The sequence below is a fragment of the Giraffa tippelskirchi genome, chromosome X (genome assembly GCF_054371585.1).
Source record: "Giraffa tippelskirchi isolate mGirTip1 chromosome X, T2T-mGirTip1v1.2.pri, whole genome shotgun sequence".
NCBI lineage: Eukaryota > Metazoa > Chordata > Mammalia > Artiodactyla > Giraffidae > Giraffa > Giraffa tippelskirchi.
Genome location: NC_137289.1, coordinates 106,190,372 through 106,210,000, shown reverse-complemented (window position 1 = coordinate 106,210,000; position 19,629 = coordinate 106,190,372). Strand labels below are relative to the sequence as shown.

Genomic DNA, 19,629 nt, shown 5'->3' with positions numbered 1-19,629 from the left:
CCTGACTCAGGGATTGAACCTGGATCTCTCCTGCATTGCAGGCAGATACTCTACCGTCTGAGCCACTGGGGAAGCCCATAAAGTAGGTGGGCAATGACTAAATAGCATAATCTACATTGTTCAGGAAAGGAGTTTCAAAATGGGAGAAAAGGATTTAAAATGGGATAATGTCTAAATCCTTTCCAACATCTGCTTCTTTAACTTTAATGCCTTTCTCCACTTTGAATTATTAAACATATATATATATATATATTTGGATTGTTATATTAAATACATTATTTGGCTTGAAGTATGATGAACAGTGTTGGGCACATACATGTTTAAAAGATACAAGTCTCTTCCTGTTAACCACATCTCTGTCGTTTAGTGTTTTCAGTGGACAAAGGTTATAGTCACTATATAGAAGCTACCTATAACAGTTCCTTAAGGGAAATTCCTGTTTGTTTCAGACTTGTCCTCACTAGGCAGGGAGTCAGTGTTTGAAATATAGTGAGAAACTACTAGCTACAGTTTGATCACATAGTGCATTCTAACTAAACCTCTTATTTTCACATATGTGGTTAGTCTTTAAAGTGTTCGATATTGTTAATCTGACTCTTACTGGGTTCATCTTAGTGGTCAGTGCTGTGCATCATCAGAAGGCAATTACAATACTTTTGCCTCTTTTGGTTTGCAGTTGAAATTGCAGCATCCAATGGCTGAGTCAATTTCAGCTCTCTTAGTCATGCCTCACTTTTTTTTCTATCTTAAAGTAAAGGCAGCTACATCTTTTACTTACTTTCCCATTTGCTCTTTTCTAACTCTTGTTATAGAACTGCGCAAATGATAGAAGCAGAATTCTGCTGATCAAACCCTTTATTCTTGCCTCATTTATCAATGTCCAAACTGTTTCAGAAGCTTAAATTTTTGTGTCATGTTTAATTAGCATGAGATATTCTTTTATGGTACAGATTTAATACTTGATCCATATCTTTAAAATGCTTGGTCTAATTCCTTAAAATATTAATTATGTACTATAGTATATCCATCTCCTGCTCGGGCAAACAAATTTTATGTGTTTGGAGTGAAATTTTGTTTAAATTCCAAACAGTGGTTGATACATGATTTAGCATGAAAACTTATTTGTGTGGCAATTGTAAGTGAATGTTTTATCTTGACATTGGTTTAATGATAATATTTGAATTGTTTCTTTAGTAGTCCCAGCCAACCATTTTCTACTGCCATGGAGTTTATGAATCAGTACCAATTTTATACCTAAATTTAAGAGGTTAAATATCATGTCTGTCTTTAAATGTACAGATACACTGTGGAGAATTATTGAAAGCTGGTAATGAGTTGAATATTCATTTATTTGACCTCTAACCTTAAATGTTAGTTGAACTTAGAATTTCACTTTAATGTGTATTTCACATACTTTTTTAAAAGAGTCAATTATTTTAAACTTATTTCATTCTTTGATACCTGTCTTGAACTCTTGTTTTTACTTGGAGTTGTAGTTGAGAAAATTTAAAAAAGCATCATCCATGATGCTATAGTGTAACATCTCAGTGAAATTTCAAGCCTTAGTTTTCATTAGTGCCAATGAGAACAGACTGGTTTGTAAGGTTTTGCCAGTGCTACAAAAGCTACAAAATTCTACAGCTAGAAAAGCATAGCAAAATAAGAAAAAATTAATTTTATTTCACCCTTTATTGTTTATGATGAAAAATCGCTAGTTCCTTCTTCAGTAAGTAAAATTACTAAGTTTTTTTAACTCTACCATAATTATAATTTTCAAATTCATCAGAAATTTTAATGTTAAGAATATTTGATATTTTAATGTAATGGTTGGTTTTGAACATGTAATAATTGAGTGAGGTAAATTAGTTAATCTGGAATGATTTGAAAGCTCAAAATTATATCTTGCTTATTTTCTAAGTTGGGTAGAAACTTTAAGAAATTGAAAATACCTTTCATTTTCTTCCTTATACTAAAACAATTGCAGTTTGGGAATAATTATACCATACTTTAATTTATAATTTAACTAACATACCATCATTAAAGAAAAAGAAACACCAAATATTAGTAAGTAATAGCTATTATAATAGAATGTCAGATAATGGGTAGGAACTATATGCTTCATTTTTATAAATGGTGTCATTTGCTGTAAAATATAGTAGGTTGGAGTCTTGCTGAATTTTGTCAAGGAGTTTTACAGAAAATTATTTCCAACATTTGAGAAAAGAAATGAAAAGATCTTTTCAGGTTTGAGAATTGTCACAAAGATATTCTTGTTATGGTTACTGAGATGAGACACATGAAGAGAGATTTTTACTAATTATCTAGACCTTTTTTGGTCAAGTTATTGTTTTAACATTTAATGGAAGGCATCTGATGGTGGAAGATGGTGGAGAGGAAATTGGAGTTTGTGTTTGTTCTTTAGGTAAAGAAAAAATTGGAAAATTACCAATAGTATAAGGAATGTCATCAATAACTCATGTATTATAGTATCTCTTCTGGCTTCCCAGGTGGTTCAGTGATAAAGAATCTGCCTGCCAATGCAGAAAAAGCAAGAGACGTGGGTTCGATCCTTGGGTCGGGAAGATCCCTTGGAGTAGGAAATGGCAAGCCACTTCAGTATTCTTGCCTGGAAAATTCCATGGACAGAGGGCTTGGGCAGGCTGTATAGTCCATGGGGTTGTAAAGAGTTGGACGTGACTGAGCACACAGTATCTTTTCTATTATTTTTCTTCAATGGGAGATAGCTTGATTCCTATATTTACTGGAGTATATTTACTAAAATGAGTAATTGTTCTCAGTTTTTTCCTGGTGGAACCAAATGTTATGGATTTGTTCAACTACCCAGTAATTTAGTTAAGATTTAATTCCGATTTTTTTTTTCTGTGTTCTAAATAAATGTACAGCTGATTTATTCTCCCTTCTTTCTTTCTGTTTTTTTTTTTTTTAAAGGAACCTAGGTAAAAATGGCTTATCTAACAGTAGCATTTTATTGGATAAATGTCCGCCACCAAGACCACCATCTTCACCATACCCTCCCTTGCCAAAGGACAAGTTGAATCCACCTACACCTAGTATTTATGTGAGTCTGAATTGACTGACTAGAAATAAATCAAACAGTGTTTGCACCTACCTGTCTTTCATAAGATCTTGCTTTAAATCAATATGGATGCCCTTTAGGAAACGTTAAAATTATTGGTGGCAGCTTGAATGTTTCAGGCGAAAATGATGTACTCAAAAAGATTTTGTAATAGCATTTAAAACATGCCTTCTCAGATATTAACTGTGATTATATTACAGTAGTGCAAAATACTTTTTTAGTGTCCCCAATTTTTAACAGATTTAGGCAAAAAACACTTAAAAAGTAACTTTTTGAAGTAAGCTGTGTTTTAAATCTGCATTTTACTAGTTGTAAGGACCTTAACGTTCATTCTGTTTTATCCATCTACCAAAAAAATGATATTTACCTTCCCCCAAAAAAAGGTGTTCAAGAATATAAAGTGCGATGATAGATATGTCATTAAAAGACTTAATAGATTATTTAGAACTGAGGATTCATTTTACTTAATGGACATTTAGACACCTCATGTAGGAATTTGATAAGAGTTCAGTCAAAGCAACTCTTATTTATCTTCCTCCGAAATAGGTCCTCCTACCCCATTTCTTTCCATCTTCCCATTTCCCCACTTCTACCCCAAATGAAAAAATTTTTATTGATTTTAAACACTGATTTTTTTCTCTCTTTTATAATAAAGATCACATAAAATTTGTCATCTTAACCATTTTTAAGTGTATAGATCATTGGTGTTAAGTATATTCTTATTGTTTAAACCAGTTCTCCAGAACATTTTCATCTGGCAGATAGGAAGTTTAATACCCATTTACAAAACAGCTCCCTCTTCCCTGGTCTCCCCAGCCCCTGATAGTCATCACTCTGTTTTCTATTTGTATGAATTTGGCTACGTTAGACACCTCATGTAAGTTAAATTATGCACAGTTTTTCTTTTCGTGACTGACTTATTTAAAGTGTCTTTAAGATTCATCCACGTTGTACCATGTGATAGGACTTTCTTCCTTTTTAAGGCTGAATAATATTTAAACCATTTTGATTTTGAAGTTTAAATTTTATCTCTCACGTATTTTGTTCAAGATATAATGGACAAGAGAAATGTATATGGTTACTATCTTAATTCCAATTAGAATCAAAAGACATAGTGATAAAATACTATAAAATATAAAAAGTAGAAGTAATGGCACATAGAATGCATTATTTATTTAAATTGTAAAAAATAATGAATGTGAATTTGGCATAATATTTTCTAAAAGGTCTACTTTATGGAGATCTAACAATATATTTTAATTTTGCAGTTGGAAAATAAACGTGATGCTTTCTTTCCTCCATTACATCAATTTTGTACAAATCCAAACAACCCTGTTACAGTTATACGTGGCCTTGCTGGAGCTCTTAAGTTGGGTAAGCTTTAAATAAGAAAAAGGAAAAGTATATGTATTTCCTTTACTATCTATTAACTTCTAAAGCACTAGCAGAAACTTTTTTCTGTTCTTTTATTGTAATTTTTCACATTTTCATTTTAATATTTTCCCGTCAGAGGGAGGGAGGGAGGGAATATTACTTTTTTAATTTAGCTTTTATTTTCATGCTGTTATATAATTATGATTTAGGTTGACTAATAGAAATTTTTAATATAAGATTCATGTAAAACTTGATATTGCTATTAAGTACTGTAGCCTCCTAAATAGTTCTTCTCACTTTCAGAGATTGAATAAATGAGTGAATCTTCATTCCATGGCCCCTTGATTTTTCTCCCTCTGTTGATGGCATGACAGTTAGGTCCAGGGATTCAGAGTGTGCAGAGGGCTTCAGAGTGTGCAGAGGCCCTAGTGTTTTAGGGGAATTAGATAAGAGTACCATGAAACATTTTTCTTTTTTACTTAAAGGAAAAATAAAACCACTTTTAAAAATATTATTCCGAATATATTTTTTTTATTTATTAACTACATTTATTTATTTATGAAGACCTGGGACTTTTCTCTACCAAAACTTTGGTAGAAGCTAACAATGAACATATGGTAGAAGTGAGGACACAGTTGTTGCAGCCAGCAGATGAGAACTGGGATCCCACTGGAACAAAGAAAATCTGGCATTGTGAAAGTAATAGATCTCATACTACAATTGCTAAATATGCACAGTACCAGGCCTCCTCTTTCCAGGAATCATTGAGAGTAAGTATTTATTTCCTGAAAATTATTTTATTTTGGAGATTGTTATTTTATAGTATTTTGCTTTGAAAGGGAGCTTTTGTAAGCATCTCATTATTTTATTGTTACATAAAATAGTTTTTTATTATTCTTATTTTTATAAAAATAATCATAAATGCTATCAGTTCACTCTTACTACTAAGTCTAAGCAAACCTATGGGTTGATAAATACTGTTGCTGTCTAGTGAGATGTCTCTGTTATTTCTGGGATATTTCTATTTAAAGAAGTGTTTCTTAACCTCGGCATTATTCACATTTTGGGTTGGATAGTTCTTTGTTGTGGGGAGCTGCCCTGTGTATTGTAGAGTATTTAGTAGCTTCCCTAGCCTCTCCCTACTAGATGTCCGTAGCACACCCCCTATTTCCTATTCCAGTTTTGACAATCAAAAATGTCTCCAGACATGCCAAATGTCCCCTGTGAGGCAAAATTATTCCTAATTGGGAACTGCTGATATTAGAGGATAAACTAAGTCTCAAGTTTGCTGTATGCTTGCAGAGTTCCTTGTCTTATGCCTTTCCATTAAACTCTCACGTTAGTATTATCTGATATATAACTCTCCCAGGAAGCATTACCTATCTCAGTCTGAAAGAGAAAACTCCAAGAGAGGCATAAATCATTTCAAAATATACAGAAAATTAAGGAACAAAACTTTGAAAAATAATCAGGATTATTATTAAGATTCATAGGCCTTTCAGCAATGAAGCATTACTAAAATCCTTTAGCACTGAAATGAGAACTTTGTGAATTCTCCTACAAAGTGAACATAAAACATCCATAAAAGTGACTTTATTAAATGTATTACTAAAACACTTATCTGTACTAAGTTGTTCTATACATATCCCACAGCTAAAATTTAATATGTGCCAAAAATCTTTTATTTGCAATTCATTAGATTTGCTTATCTCTGTTTAAAATTCTGCCCTGAGTTCACATTTTCAATCTAGGCAGCATTTGTACCTGCTAATCATATGTTTGTGTTCCTTTCTCACTACCACTCCCTATGTCATATAGAGAAAGTCATCTAATAAAAACTATCCTGCAACTTATATGAGTTGCAGTAAATTTGTTGTTCATATAAATCTCTCTAGTTCAAACTTCTGAGATACTTCAACTCCACGGTAGTATTATGGTCAGAAAAGAAATAGATAATAAGCAGGATTCAGAGATCATCAAGGAAATTTTTGGAAGAAGATGATGAGAGGCAGAGTGTTTAAATAGAAAGGGATCCATAATCAAAGAAACAATGGTTTTTGTGTGTGCTTTGGAGACGTGTGAAAATTTTAACAAATGTTTAAAAAGCATACACATTTAAAGGGAGGGAGGCAGAAATGTCAGTAAGTATACCTAAGTCAGAAATTGTAGGACAGAGGTAAAAAGATACCATGTCAGTGACAGGGAAATCATAAATAATAGTAATATTTGCATTGAAAAGCTCCTGTATTTGTCCAGCATTTAATTTACTTGCTAATGTTGTAAATGTTTATAATTCATGTATAATTCATTTTGAGGGAAAAAAGATTTATCCCAGAAATAACTTTCTCACATTTGTCCATAATAAAGAATAGAGAAAATCTTACCCTCTGCCTTTCTATATGCATTGCATACATATATAATTACACATACATGCACACCTTTGTTAGTTGAGGAAATTTATAATCAAGATTGCCACTTCTGGGCCTCTCAACCTAAGTTTCCACTCTTAAAAGTGGGAGAAATGGAGCAGGAACGAGAATCTATAGTTTTTCTCCTTATAGGAGAAGATTAGTAAGGAAGAATATGTGGCTGGTGGAGGGGGTTAGATACCATGCCAGTGAGTTTTGACTTTGCCTGGCTTTCTATTTAATGTGGTCTTTGAAGAAATTTTTCATGTGAGAGAGGTCTATAGAAACTTAGCTTCAATACTCCACCATTTATCTATATGTAAACTTTTCAATTGTATGGTAAAAAGGTTGCAGAATAAATACTAAACTGGAATGCTTTTTGCTTAATGTACAGGAAGAAAATGAGAAAAGAAGTCACCATAAAGACCACTCAGATAATGAATCTACATCTTCAGATAAGTAAGTAATTTGTCATGTCCACTTAGTATTTCTGTTTAAAAGGCATGTTTCTAATATTGTCTCTCTCTTTAAGTTCTGGGAGGAGAAGGAAAGGACCCTTTAAAACCATAAAGTTTGGGACCAATATTGACCTGTCTGATGACAAAAAGTAAGTCTTTCTAGTAGTGTTTCTGTAAACTGATACTAAGAGGTGTCCTGTTAGCATGACTGAGAATTGTCTAGTTTCCTCTTCTGTTCTGTTCCTTGTCATTTTTCTAAATTAATATGCAGATTTTAGCCAAATTATTTTTACCAGGTTTTACAATTATTTTCTTTGACTTAAAACTCTTGTTTATATTTTCAAGACCCTTCTATATGTTGTTGCACAATCATGAAATTATATAAAAATATATTTGTAAAATTATTCAACAATTATAAAAATAAGGAATCAGTTTTTTTCTTTAATTTTTATGCTTTTTGTTGGGATGTTTTCTTTGCAAAATTTAAGCATTCCAGAGTTTTCCTATGCAGAAGTAAAATAGATTTAATTGTTTTTCTGATTGGAACACAAGGTTCTTGAAGTTTTTTACTACACATATTTATAGCCGGGTTTCACTCTTGATGTGTTTTTTTATTGCAGGTGGAAATTGCAGCTACATGAGCTGACTAAACTTCCTGCTTTTGTGCGTGTTGTATCAGCAGGAAATCTTCTCAGCCACGTTGGTCATACCATACTGGGTATGAACACAGTTCAACTATACATGAAAGTTCCAGGAAGCAGAACACCAGGTAACTTTTATGAACCAAAAGTTGACACACAAATTGATCAAAATGTGAAACATGCAAAAGAGACCTGGATTCTTTTCATTTATAATGAATGGAACTGATAGAATTGTTTCTATTACAAGATATGACTCTTGAACTGAGCTCAGATTATTAATATTTTTTCCCCCTTGGTAGTATCTCTTTAAAAATGTAATATCCCTGAAATAACAGCAGTGTAATCTGGAAACTTGATCATTGGAGTATTCCTGGGAAAAGAAGTCCCTGTGACTTAAAGACTGTTTTTGATCCCATCTACTGCAGAGTGGCAGGGTTGTCCTAAACTTTTACCATAATCATGATAAGAAATATGTTTTATATTATGACAGTGCAAAAACTGTTTTTTAGAATAATGCATTTTCTAATCTATTCCCTTCTATTTCGTCTAACAGAGAAAGTGTATGTTGCAATCCCCTTGTTGGATTGCAGTGTACAGTTTACAACAACACTTGATGTGGAGACATTACTAGACTCATCCTGGTATCTAGTCCAGATGTTACCACCAACTAGGCTTATCACTTTGACAAGTCACTTTTCTTCTCTGGGTCTTTTTTTTTCCATTTGTAAACTGAAGTTACATTAGTTTTAGACTTAGAATTCTGTCCAGCACTAATATATCATCTTTTTTTGTGCTCCCTTTGATTGACATGAAATTTCACAGGGTGATGTTCAAAATATTTAACAATTAAGATGGGTGTTGGTGATCAAGAGTTTAGTTATACCAGTGCCTACAGACTGCATATCATTCTCAGGTGTTTGTGTGCTCCTTGAAGTAGCCATGATTTGAAGACCAGATCGCTTCATTCTTTATTACCTGTTCATTGAATTGTAGCTAAAAAATTGTTTCAAGATAGGCCTATGCTTGTTTCTGGGTAAAGTAGGTCAGTAGTTCCCAGTTCTGGCTGCTCATTAGAATTTTCTAATAAGCTTTTAAAATATGTGTAGTTAACTAGTATCTGGAGATTGAGAGCCAGGCATCCATATTTTTTTTTAAAAAAAATGGAAGTTCTTCAGAGAATTCTAGTATACAGCCAGGATTAATACCATTAGGCTGTAGTTTGTGTCCTCAGGCCATTGGAAGCCCAATTCTGTGATATTTTATGAATAGTTGAATAAAGTGGAAACAGTTCTGAAATAAATGGTACAAGATATGTCTACTTCCCACTCTGTCATTTAGACACCAGTGTAAATGCTAAGCAGGTTATTTGAATTCTCTGTAGTTCATTTTTCTTATGTATGTTGAATTGGATTGGTTCTATTAAAATTCATTTCAACTGAAATTTTCTCTCATCAATTTGAATTATTTTATGCAAATAGTATTATTCTTATATCAAAGAATGCAGTTTTTCATTACAAATCAAGGGGGAAGCAAACTTGATAGATCACTTCTTTGTCACTTCTGTCTAGAATGTTGGGGAGTTTTTGGTTGGTTTGTATACAAGGTATAGTTTTTCAGAATGTCCTATGGAACCTTAAAGAATTTTCTAAAGAATTCCCTTAAGGTAGTGCTATCCAATAGAAATATAATGCAGGTCATATAAATGACTTAAATAGACTTAAATATGACTTAAAATTTTATAGTAACATTAATGAAAAATGAAGTTAATTTTATCCTAGTTATTTCCAAATAATCTTTTTAACATGTAATCAGTACAAAATTATTGAAACAACCCCTTGAAACCCAGTATATACTTTGCAGTTATTGCACGTCTCAGTTCACATTACTGTTACTATATTAGACAACTTAGTATTAGAAGAAATGTTAATTAGTTTGGTTCAATTATTTTAAATTGCTTTGAATACTTTTTCGTGGGACAAGCACTTTGTTCTTTCATGGGACAAGCACTTTGTTCTTGGATTTAATTACAGCTTAATTTTACTTAGAGTCCATGCCATGGACACTTCCAGCCATCTACCTGTGATAAGAGACAGTAGTATTACGAGTACTATCTTCACATTATGCTGTGATACATAGAAGACTAGGGTGTTGTGTGCACAGAGTGTGGCAAGAGCAGCTACATTTTTATTAACTGAGGTGAAACTCACATAACAAAATTAAACTCTTTGAAGTATGCAGTTCAGTGACATTTAATACAGTCACTATGGCATGTAGCCATGACTTCTGTGTAGTTCCAAGACATTTTCATTAGCCTATAAGGAAACCCCATACCCATTAAGTAGTCATCCCATTTCCCCCTTCCTCTTAGCCACTGATAATGTCTAGTTTCTGCTTTCTAGCCATATAGTGTTGCCTGTTCTGGATGTTTCATATGAATGGAATCATATAATATATTGCCTTTTGTGTCTGGCTTCTTTCACTTAGCATGTTTTTGAGGTTCATCCATACTGTATCAGAGGTTCGTTTTCTTATGGCCAAATAATATTCCATCATATGGATATAGAACAGTTTATTTCATTCATCAGTTGAGGGGCATTTGGGATGTTTACTTTTTAGCTGTTATGAATACAGTGTTTCATGTATTCATGTACAAGAATTTGTTTGAATACTTATTTATACTTCTTTTGATTATATACCTAGAATTAGAATTGCTGGGTCATATGACAATTCTATGTTTAACTTTTTGAGGATTTCGAAACTGCTTTCCACAACAGCTACACCATTTTACATTCCTGACAGCAGTGTACAAAGGTTCCAATTTTTCTTCCACATCCTCGTGTACATTGCTTATTTTCCATTTTTTTCTAATAGCTGAGCCAGCAGATTTGACTTTCTTTGTGTGTGTGTGTGGTTTTAATTTTCATGTGCTTGTTGGACATTTGTATATCTACTCTAGGGAAAATGTCTGTCTAGTTCCTTCTTCATTTTTTAATTGAGTTGTTTGCCCTTTTGTTGTTGAGTTGTAAGAGTTCTTTATATAGTCTGGATACTAATTCTTTATCAGATACATGATTTGCAGTATTTCCTCCCATTTTATAGGTTATTATTTCATTCTCTTGATAGTGTCCATTTATTTACAAAAGTTTTTAAATTTTAATGAAGTTTAATTAATTTTTTTCTTTCATCACATGCTTTGTTGTCATATTTAAGAAACCATTGCAAAATCCAAAACTGTAAAGAATTTGTGTCTGTTTTCTTCTTAGATTTTTATAGTTCTTAAATTTAGGTCTTTGATCCATTTTGAGTTAGTTTTTTGTGTATAGTATGAGCCAGGGGTCCAACAGTATTCTTTTACATATAGGTAACCTGTTTTCCCAGAACCATTTGTTGGAAAAACTATTTTTTTCCTCTATCGAATGACCTTGACATCCTTGTTGAAAATCAGTTGAATAGATGTATGGGTTTAATTCTGGAATCTTGATACTGTTCCATTGATTTTTTATCTCCATTTTTATTCCAATACCCCCCGGGTTTGATTCCCTTTGAGATAAGTTTTAAAATTGGGAAGTGTGAGTCCTCAACTTAGTCCTTTATCTCTTCATAGAGCTTTGAGTTACTGTCTTATATTCTTTCATTTCAGTTTGAAAAACTGTAGCATTTCTTATAGAGCAGATTGACTAGATTTTCCTTTAGTTTTAAAGAATAGTTTTGCCAGATTTTTAGTTCAGTTTTTTTGGTTAAATTTTTTCTTCTCTTCCACAACATAAATATGTTAAGCGATTGCTTTCTGGACCCTATGGTTTCCGTTATGAAACCAGCTATTTTGTTGACAATCCTGTTTATATCACAATCACTTTTCTTCTCCTGCTTTCTAGATTTTCTTTGCCATTATACAGTTTGAGTATTATTATCTTAGGATGAATATTTTTGAATTTATCTTTCTTAGAATTCCTTGAGCTTCTTGGATATGGAGATTCATGTGTCATGTCACATTTGGGAAGTTTTTTACTATCATTTCTTCAAATATTCTTATTGCCACTTTCTCTACATCTTCTGGGACTCCTACAGTGTATGTGCATGCTCGTGTCCCATGGGTCTTCTAGGGTCTATGGATTTTTTTTTCATTGTTTTCTTTCTTCTCCTCAGAATATATAGTTTCATTTGACCTGTCTATAAATTTGCTGATTGTTTATTCTGGTCAGATCTACTGAACTGAATTCATTTCAGTTATTGTTTTTTCCCAGACTTTTATCTCGTTCCTTATGATTTGCGTTTCTTCATTGATAATCACAAAAAACTACACAAAGAAACCACAATCACAGAAAACTAACCAAACTGATCACATGGACCACAGTCTTGTCTAACTCAATGAAACTGTGACTCATACCATGTAGGGCCACCCAAGACAGATGGGTCATGGTGGAGAGTTCTGAAAAAACATGGTTCACTGTAGAAGGGAGTGGCAAACCACTTCAGTATTCTTGCCTTGAGAACCCCATGAACAGTGTGAAAAGGCAAAAAGATAGGACACTGAAAGATGAACTCTCCAGGTCGGTAGGTGCCCAAAATCCTACTGGAGATCAGTGGGGAAATAACTCCAGAAAGAGTGAAGAGATGGAGCCAAAGCAAAAACACCACCCAGTTGTGGATGTGACAGGTGATGGAAGTAAAGTCTGATGCTCTAAAGAGCAATATTGCATAGGAACCTAAAATGTTAGGTCCATGAATCAAGGCAAATTAGAAGTGGTCAAACAGGAGATGGCAAGAGTGACATCGACATTTTAGGACTCAGTGAACTAAAATGGACTGGACTGGATGAATTTAATTCAGATGACCATTGTATCTACTAATGCAGGCAAGACTCCCTTAGAACAAATGGAGTAGCCCTCATAGTCAACAAAAGAGTTCAAAATGCAGTACTTGGTTGCAGTCTCAGAAACGACAGAATGATCTCTGTTCATTTCCAAGGAAAACCATTCAATATCACAGTAATCCAAAGTCTATGCCCCGACCAATAATGCTGAAGAAGCTGAAGTTCAACGGTTCTATGAAGACCTACAAGACCTAGAACTAACACCCAAAAAAGATGTCCTTTTCATTATAGGGGACTGGAATGCAAAAGTAGGAAGTCAAGAAATAACTGGAGTAACACGCAAATTTGGCCTTGGAGTACAGAATGAAGCAGGGCAAACGCTAACAGAGTTTTGCCAAGAGAACACCCTGGTCATAGCAAACACCTTCTTCCAAGAACACAAGAGAAGATTCTACACATGGACATCACCAGATGGTCAATTCTGAAATCAGATTGATTATATTCTTTGCAGCCAAAGATGGAGAAGCTCTATACAGTCAGCAAAAACAAGACCAGGAGCTGACTGTGGCTCAGCTCATGAACTCCTTATTGCCAAATTCAGACTTAAATTGAAGAAAGTAGGGAAACCCACTAGGCCATTCAGGTATGACCTAAATCAAATCCCTTACAATTACACAGTGGAAGTGAGAAATATATTTAAGGGACTAGATCTGATAGACAGAGTGCCTGATGAACTATGGATGGAGGTTTGTGACATTGTACAGGAGGCAGTGATCAAGACCATCCCCAAGAAAAAGAAATGCAAAAAAGCAAAATGGCTGTCTGAGGAGGCCTTACAAATAGCTATGAAAAGAAGAGAAGCGAAAAACAATGGAGCAAAGGAAAGATATACCCATTTGAATGCAGAGTTCAGAAGAATAGCAAGGAGAGATAAGAAAGCCTTCCTCAGTGATCAGTGCAAAGAAATATCTGAGGTTATTGATGGGGAAATAGTGACAGACTTTATTTTGGGGGCTCCACAATCACTACAGATGGTGGCTGCAGCCATGAAATTAAAAGACGCTTGCTCCTTGGAAGGAAAGCTATGACCAACCTAGATAGCATATTAAAAAGCAGAGACATTACTTTGCCAACAAAGGTCCATCTAGTCAAAGCTATGGTTTTTCTAGCAGTCATGTATGGATGTGAGAGTTGGACTATAAAGAAAGCTGAGCACCACCAGCTGTGGTGTTGGTGAAGACATCTTGAGAGTCCCTTGGACTGCAAGGAGATCCGACCAGTCCCTCCTGAAGGAAATCAGTCCTCAACATTCATTGGAAGGACTGATGCTGAAGCTGAAACTCCAATACTTTGGCCACCTGATGCGAAGAACTGATTCATTGGCAAAGACCCTGATGCTGGGAAAGATTGAAGGCGGGAGGAGAAGGGGACAACAGAGGATGAGATGGTTGGATGGTGTCACCGACTCAATGGACATGAGTTTGAGTAAGCTCATTGGTGATGGACAGGGAGGCCTGGCGTGCTGCAGTCCATGGGGTCGCGAAGAGTTGGACATGACTGAGCAACTGAAGTGAACTGATTGATGATCTGTTTGTTGAGACATCATTCTCCTTGTTTCCTTTTGTTCTTGCACATGGTTTTCCTTAACTTTTTAAGTATATTTTAATATAGTTGATATAGAGTATTTGTCTAGGAAGTCCAGTGTCTGTGCCTTTTCAGGAATACCTTTTGTTAATTTCTTTTTTTTTTCCTTTCTATAACTAGACCATACTTTGTTTCTTTACATACCTCATGAGTTTTTGTTGAAAACTGATTTCTTGAGTATTTGTAGAATGTGGTCTCTGAAGTCTCTGTCCCTTTAGCATAGTGCTCAGCTAGTGTTTTGACATTTTGAATATTATGTTGTGGCAGTTAGCAGAAATCAGATTCTCCTCTCTTTTCTAAGGTTTGTTACTGTTGCTTGTTATGGGCTATAGTTATTTATTCATTTAGTGACTTTCCACACTGTTTGTTTGTTTGTTTTTCAGTTATTCATACATCTGTTCTTTTTCAGGTTCTTTTCCCATTTAGGCCATTACAGAGTATTGAGTAGAGTTCCCTGTGCTATACAGTAGGTACTCATTAGTTATCTATTTTTATATGTAGTGAGAGTGAAGTCACTCAGTCATGTCTGACTCTTTGTGACCCTATGGACTGTAGCCCACCAGGCTCCTCTGTCCAAGGGATTTTCCAGGCAAGAATACTGGAGTGGGTTGTAATATTCTTCTTCGGGGCATCTTCCTGACCCAGGGATCGAACTCAGGTCTCCCACATTGCAGGCAGACTCTACCCTCTGAGCCACATGGGAATCCCTTTTATATGTAGTAGTCACACTGCTTTTACAAAGACTATATTCCTTGTCATATATGGGCACTGAAGTGTCCTTTCCATTAATTATCTCAGCAGTGATATGACAGATTTCTTTAAATGCCTCTTGCCCTGGGCATCCATGTGGCTTCTAAATTCTACAGTATCCAGAGGAACTTTTCAAAGCCTTTATTCCTGTGAAATCTCACTCTCCAGCTTTTCCGTCCAAGCCTTTGGGATGTCTGTTGTTTGCTCCAGGTGGTTCTTTTGTTTGTTTGTTTTGTTTTTTGCCCTTGGTGGCACCAGCTTGTTCTTTAGTCTTGCAATGTTTTGGGAGGTCCTCCTGCATCGAAATACTTGTGCTGATATAGCTCTGAGGTAGGTGAAAGAACGAGAAGTCCCTTTTCTGTCAGCCTTTTGGGGAAACTGCAGGGTAGACAAAACAGAAGAACATAATTCTTTGGGAACAAGATCTGCTCTGCTCCCGCTAGAACCAGGGACACTCACACTAGGAATTCACACTACTGTTTTTTAAGTTCACTGTCACAGCAGTGGTAGAAATGGAGATATGGTGAGTGACAGACAGATATCCTCCTGTGTTTAAGTCACCTTTCTTTTGGTCAGTTGTTCATTTCTGTAAACCTTTGACTATATTGTCCAAATTTCTGATGAGGTTGCTTCTGACAGTTTTCACCAGGTGTTTTTGTTATTTTTATTGTTTGGTGTTTCTGGTGAGTTCCCCAAGTTCCCTGCTCAGCCATTTTTGTTGACACCATTCCTGCCACTACATACAGTTTGAAAATCAGGCTTCTTGCCTCTCTACTGATGTCCTAATGCTACTTGTGAGAAATGGGAATTAGTTCACAAGGAAGAAGTGGTAATGATATCAATAATAGCTAATATTTATTACTTACCAAGTATTAGGCAGTATTCAAAGCAGTCCTTATTTCATTGTTCCTCAGAACAACCCATTGACTTATTGGAATCATTATCACCAAATCTTATAGGAAACTGAATCAGAAAGGTTTAGAAACTTGCCCAGTGTCACAAAATAACTAAGCCAAGGAACCTGGCTTCACAACCTAAGCTTTTAACCATGATTTAGATTGCCTTCCACAGAGCTCCTACTGAAAAAGTTAGGGGTTGACCAAACTCAGCTCTAAGACTTGACATATACTGATAAACAACTGAATAACACTGGAGCATTTTCTGTTGAACATTTCTAAGGTTTCATTTCTAAAGACACGTTTTTCTATAGAATTTATTGTATGCTGATTATTTTTTTCTTTTCACATTTCAGGTCATCAAGAAAATAACAATTTCTGTTCAGTTAACATTAATATTGGTCCAGGTGACTGTGAATGGTTTGTTGTTCCAGAAGGTTACTGGGGTGTTCTGAATGACTTCTGTGAAAAGTAGGTTTCCAAACTGAATTTTATTAAACATAATTATTTTAAAACAGTTATTGTAAAGGGCAACTTACTAAGCTGGATATCCTAATGCATATAAGCAGTTTTCACTTACCATTCAGCAGGAAATTCATTTATAAAATGATTTGATTATAAACCTATTATTTTGTGTTATTCAGAGTATTTTAAGAAAGATACCTTAAAACCACTTCATGCAATAGTGATAGTCTTGAATTTAATGGGTAGAAAGTTGAGTTGTTTACTGGGTTAATTAAGCAGTTGATGTATAAATACTTGTTTATGTGAAAGAAACATTGTTCTTAGATAAATGGCTTTAGAAATGGAAGGAATTCTATGGCTTTAGAAATGGAAGGAATTCTATAATTGAGCACCCTAAGAGGTTGTTAATAACTTAAACTTGAATGTATTACTCTTTGCTGTATCATGATACAAATTCTTTTTAAAACTACATTGGCAACTTTTCTTATAAAGCAGTTTTATAAGATTTAAACAGTAGTTTCAGATTTTGTCACCTAGAATTGAAAGAATTCACATAGTGAAAATGTTCCTTTCCTTAAGTTCCTAGAAACTCTTCGTTTAATTATCTTATGTTAAAGGGTACTTGGGAATTGTTTTCATTAATTTAAATTTAATTATTTGTCTTACTTTGTTTTTTAAAAAATTACTCCGTTACTTAAGATCCTGATTTTTTTCCATTTGTAATAAAATTGGAAAGTTATTATAGCTAAAAATATAAATTATACATACATTTGGTGTTATTTCCTCTCCAGCCCAGTAGGATAAAGATGGGGAAAACCACCTAAAACATTTATATATGAGAGACTTTGAAAATTAATTGTACACCTTTTATACATACTGACTTACAGTTCACAAATTGTGGGTTAAAAGATCTTTGCTGTAAATAACTTGATTTAGTATGAAATGTAGCTATAGTTTACATTTTTACTGTATAGTATATATATAAATATAGTTGCAAAAACAGCCATAATAAGACAATTTATATACAAGCAGAAGGTAATCACCTTTTATTTTCTTTGCTATATAGGTTTCCTTTAATTGTAAGAAAGCTCAAGATGTGGAATTTTAAAGAGTCAAATGCTCTTATGAAATAACCTGATCCATTTTAATCTTTACTGGACCAGCAGTCTGGTGGTAGCAGAGAAATAACTGTATCATATAGAAAATCTCTATGGTGCTTCAGAAATATTTTTATTTCTTAAACTTTGAGATACTATTTAGTATATTGTTGTAGCTACAGTACAGTGATCCTTTTTCATTATTTCTGAGTAGGATTGACTATTTTTAGGATATCATGTTCTTTTCTATCTGCATGGAGAGGTAACCTGGGAATAGGTAACTGGAATAGGCAGATGATGTCTAAAAAGCTTAAACGTGGGGATAATAAAACAGTCTGAAGGGTTAGGTAAATGTAACTAAGTTTCAGAAATACCACTTGCTACCTCTGCTTTTCAGTGTAATTTTGTTTCATAGAAGGATTGTTACTTGTGATTTTAACTGATTCGACCATATCTGTATAGTTTGTTTTATGACTTTATATTTGTCATGAAATAACCAGTCACTTGACTATATGATAGAGAAGATAATTGATTTTTTGTCGTTGTTATTAGCTTGAGTTGTTTTTTTACCCTCGCTATTGAATATTAGATGGTGTTGATTGCTTGCTTGCTTTTAGATAGAAAGTTTTCTCCAATTTTAAAACAACAACACATGGGATAGGTAGGGCTAGGATTTGTTTATAACCATATTCCACTTTACAGACAAGTTTTTCTAAACTGTAGTTGTAAAAATAGTTCATATCATGATGAAATAGAATTAAAAGCCAGATTTTAAAGGAAAAGCTTAGTAACATGTTGTTTCTAAAGTATAGTGGTGGTGGTGGTGATTGTTATCGATATTTGTGCATGTGTATGAGTATTCATTTTTTAACTGCATCGTTTTAGTCAATCAGTCATCAAAACTGTACAGAGACTGATATGCTATCCCCCTTTACTGCTTGGAATTCAGAACAGCAATAGAGAACATTTCTGCTTTCTGTTCTACTTTTCCTCAGAAAATGAACTTGTATCTGCCATAGAGTTCCTGTTCATGGATTTAAGTAGCTTGATGCCAACCCCACCTTCCATTTACCTTTTAGAGATTTCTAGGTGCACCAAGGAAAAGGGTTTAATCAAAATAGACTTTAGTGAAATGAAATTAAAGGTTAATGTATGTAAGTGTTACTTAAAATAGCTTTTGATTTCATTCGGATCTTTGAAAAATCAACTGAAGGTAGTAATACTGATATTTAGATAAGTCATCCACTACTTAACTGTAATTAATTTCACTCACTTCATATACTACAGTTTCTCATTGCATAAGCTGTAAGTTTCCGTGCAATGAATAACTGTATTTTTTAAAACTTACAACATTGTCTTTCAGTCATGGAAGGAGCTTATTAAAGTACTTGATCCATTTGTAATATTTTTTCTTATTTCAGAAATAATTTGAATTTCCTAATGGGTTCTTGGTGGCCCAACCTTGAAGATCTTTATGAAGCAAATGTTCCAGTGTATAGGTTTATTCAGCGACCTGGAGATTTGGTCTGGATAAATGCAGGCACTGTGCATTGGGTTCAGGCTATTGGCTGGTGCAACAACATTGCTTGGAATGTTGGTCCACTTACAGGTATTTTAAAGACTATGACTTTAAGAAAAACACTTTAGTTTATAAAGGATTGTATCTGATGAGTTTATTATTTTTTTCTTGGAATGTAGCTCACTAGAAATCAGAGGAAGAATGTCTCCTTGGGTAAAAATTTAACTTGTAGTACAAGATAATAAGTTAACAAATAGAAATCCAAGACTGTAGATCTCACCAAATGATAAAAAATATATATATATATGTTTTATATACAAGAAAGATACTTTCAATAATTTTTTAGAGTGCTTGATTTTATTTTATAAAGGAAACCCTTTATGGGAGAAAGCAAAGTACAGTGGTTATGCATTCTTTGAAATCTTTCATTATCTGATATGTCATGTATATTTAGCCCTGTTATGTTA

The 19,629-nt window shown here is 34.0% G+C and overlaps 1 protein-coding gene across 18 annotated transcripts in view; it reads left to right on the top strand.

The window, feature by feature from the left end:
* Positions 1-19,629, top strand: part of KDM6A (lysine demethylase 6A) — a 181,540-nt gene that overhangs the window by 144,285 nt on the left and 17,626 nt on the right. For all 18 annotated transcript variants that reach the window (XM_081566393.1, XM_081566394.1, XM_081566390.1 and 15 more), the window contains 8 exons: positions 2,950-3,079; positions 4,366-4,471; positions 5,036-5,241; positions 7,274-7,338; positions 7,412-7,486; positions 7,958-8,106; positions 16,438-16,552; positions 19,065-19,252. In XM_081566393.1, coding sequence (XP_081422519.1) covers positions 2,950-3,079; positions 4,366-4,471; positions 5,036-5,241; positions 7,274-7,338; positions 7,412-7,486; positions 7,958-8,106; positions 16,438-16,552; positions 19,065-19,252 — 1,034 coding nt within the window. The remainder of the gene's footprint in view (positions 1-2,949; positions 3,080-4,365; positions 4,472-5,035; positions 5,242-7,273; positions 7,339-7,411; positions 7,487-7,957; positions 8,107-16,437; positions 16,553-19,064; positions 19,253-19,629) is intronic.